Source organism: Lottia gigantea (genome assembly GCF_000327385.1).
Source record: "Lottia gigantea unplaced genomic scaffold LOTGIsca_118, whole genome shotgun sequence".
NCBI classification, from domain to species: domain Eukaryota; kingdom Metazoa; phylum Mollusca; class Gastropoda; family Lottiidae; genus Lottia; species Lottia gigantea.
This window is the reverse complement of record NW_008707180.1, coordinates 105,281-108,144: the sequence shown is the minus strand read 5'-3', so window position 1 is coordinate 108,144 and position 2,864 is coordinate 105,281. Positions and strand designations below refer to the sequence as shown.

Sequence of the window (2,864 nt, the reverse complement as noted above, 5' to 3'; positions counted from 1 at the left end):
CATGTATTTCTACGACTTGCAGTCATCACTTTCGAAAATAGCTCTTCCTAATTCATGCCGAGATTTTGAGGGTTGGGAAATGCACTTTGTTACTATATACTAGTTAACTTTATAAGATGCAGCACGACCAGGATTTCATGAACTTTACTCTAGAAGGAGTATCTAATTCAATAAAATATACATGATATAAACATGACATTGTGTTAGTACGAGCACTAACCTCTCAATCTGGGTGTTTTGTCAACCCAGTCGCCTACAATGGCACCAAATAGCAGATAGGAACTGGACGAGCTCAATCCATAGATCGCTGTTAGCTGTAAAGATCTGGCGGCTATCTCAATCAAAAATAAACCAACACCAAACGACCACATTCGGTCTCCCTAAAATGTAAAGAACATGAATAACCTTTTGGCAGTTCCAGTTCAGTTCATTAGAAACATTAAAAGTATTAAGAATGTATTGAGAACGACGGCATCTTCACCACATTGCGAGTATGTACGTTGTATGATTCGTGTTATGTTTGTTATCGGAATATTTTTATCGAGATAGTTAGATTGTTAGTGAGGCTAGCCTAAGGACTATGGTGCTCTCAGATGCTGGACAATAAGACCTACCCATGCCGAGAGGAAATGACTGCAATACACAAAGAAGTTGGTCCCCGTCAGCCATTTTTTACAACTTCCTGAAAAACAAAGAACATGAATATGTTGTAAGATGAAATCACAATCATATGCAAAAGTTGCTTCATTTAACCATTGTCAATTGTGATTCTCAACACCAGACATGTTAAAAGATTTGAAAATAGCCCCTCCTTCCGTAGCAATGGCACTGGATTTAGAATTAATTGCATTCTGTTCTTTAGTATTCTTTATATATTCATAAATAATACGAATATTACACATTCTTGCACAAGTTAAGATTAAAAAGTGTAACATTTACAAAGAAAGCATTTAATCACACATAATTCTACAACAAATATATCCGGAAATGTCGTTTTTAAAACTTTAATTCCATTCAAGGCCTTTAAGAAATATGGTGTGTTTTAAAGAAAAAAATACTTTTGTTTGTGTATTATGGAGTATAATAAAATGTATTATTCAATGAGACACATTCTTACTACCACTCTTTTCATATATACAATTTCATCTATTGCTTGTTAATAAGGATTGGTGTGATTTACATAGTCAGTTCCTCGGTTTATCGAAGTGGTGACCACTGCATTTCTGATTTCAATGATTTATGACTTGTTAATAAGTAAACGAACAAAAATGTTTCCATAAAAAGGTCGATATTTTCATACAGAATTCTGTTTTTGTATTAAATATTTGATCAACATTTCACCTCTTTCACGTGGTCGAATACTTACTTAGGATATCAACAACCTCCCGTGATTCAGTCTCTACTAAGGATACTGTATCCTGTACTTCATATCCATTCAGTCCGTTTTCGATTTGGGTAACTTCCGAAAAGTCCACATCTTCGAAATATGCTGCATTTTCTATTCCGTCACCACCGTGTATGTCGGTGACATTGGCGTCAAACAAGGTTGTCATTTTAGCCCTAACTTCTTAAAGTAAATAATGAATATACTTGGCAAACAATCACCATACAGAGTTTAATTGCTCATGACTTCGTCGTTTCTTTTGTTTAAACTCGAATGATATTTTAATTCAACACTTTCGCCTTAAATCTCTAAGTCAATTTCTCGTCTTGTTGGTGTCGTGCGCTACGTGACCAATCTTCCTATAGACCTCTTTAGGTACATAATAAAATGAGTCCGAAACTGTCAACCATTATCTGACCGAGACAGTAGTTATGGTGAACTGCCTAATTAAGGAAGCTTGTTATTAAATTTACTATTTCCGACAGACCGAAAACGACCATAAGACTCGCGTGACACCCGCTTTCACGATTTACCTTCATTTCGTAATGTGATATCGATGTTTAAAAGAAGAATGTGAGCCCCAATAAAATCATAAAGCGTGTTGAAATATTAATCGTCTAAAAAGAATTCTGTAACAATTTAGCACATACATATCCGAAGAAAAACTTGGCTTGCAAATGACCTGACACAAATGAAATTTTGCTATATGCAGAAAATGGTACCATATTGACAAAGTCAGGGGTCCGCATAAGAAACAGTTATAATTTAATGAACTAAAGCCTAAAAGACACACAAGACCGATCAAAGCCTACAAAAAAGACTTTCAATCGAAATGAATGAAAGGGATCGAACAAAAGCCTACTAAATGTATCAATTTAAATCCAAAATGAAGAGAGGTGCAATCCACAAATGAATACGACAATAACAGACAATCCTGAATTATAATTGAATTCAAATATATCAAAATTATATTAGTTTTAATTATATCGAGAATTATAATAATTTTATAATTGAATTCAAATATGTCCAGGATTACAAATGAATAGAAATATATCTAGAATTATAATTGAATTCAAACTTTCTGAGAATTATTCTTGATACTCACGAAATTTGTCCTTTGAACTTTTCTGTGATTTTTCCGTGTCATCATTAAATCTGGACGCCCGTTTCCATGTTTCATTGACCTTGGAATTATCTGGATCAAATGCTTTATTTTCTATCCCCTTAACGTTATTTAGATCTCTAACTGCGGCGTCAGACAAGGTTGACATCGTTTTCTTTACGTTTCAAACTAAATCTTTTATAACCTTTACAATTTGAACCAGTTTTCACGACTCGGTGCCTCAATTGATGCGATTGTTAAAGTTGAAGAGACGGATATTTTAAAAATGTGTGAGCAAACAATGTGCAATGGCTCTATTTAAATATGTATTAGATTTTTTTTAAATTCACTTTCAAGTTGTAATTTAACTTAAAGGTC

At 33.8% G+C, this 2,864-nt stretch overlaps 1 protein-coding gene across 1 annotated transcript in view; it reads right to left on the bottom strand.

Moving 5' to 3' along the window:
* The window catches only part of LOTGIDRAFT_171641 (hypothetical protein), a gene marked incomplete at both ends in the record, with an annotated part of 4,572 nt that extends 3,019 nt beyond the window's left edge, over positions 1 to 1,553 (bottom strand). The window contains 3 exons of the mRNA XM_009047846.1: positions 221 to 380; positions 615 to 682; positions 1,367 to 1,553. Coding sequence (XP_009046094.1) covers positions 221 to 380; positions 615 to 682; positions 1,367 to 1,553 — 415 coding nt within the window. The remainder of the gene's footprint in view (positions 1 to 220; positions 381 to 614; positions 683 to 1,366) is intronic.
* Between the last annotated feature and the right edge of the window lie 1,311 nt (positions 1,554 to 2,864).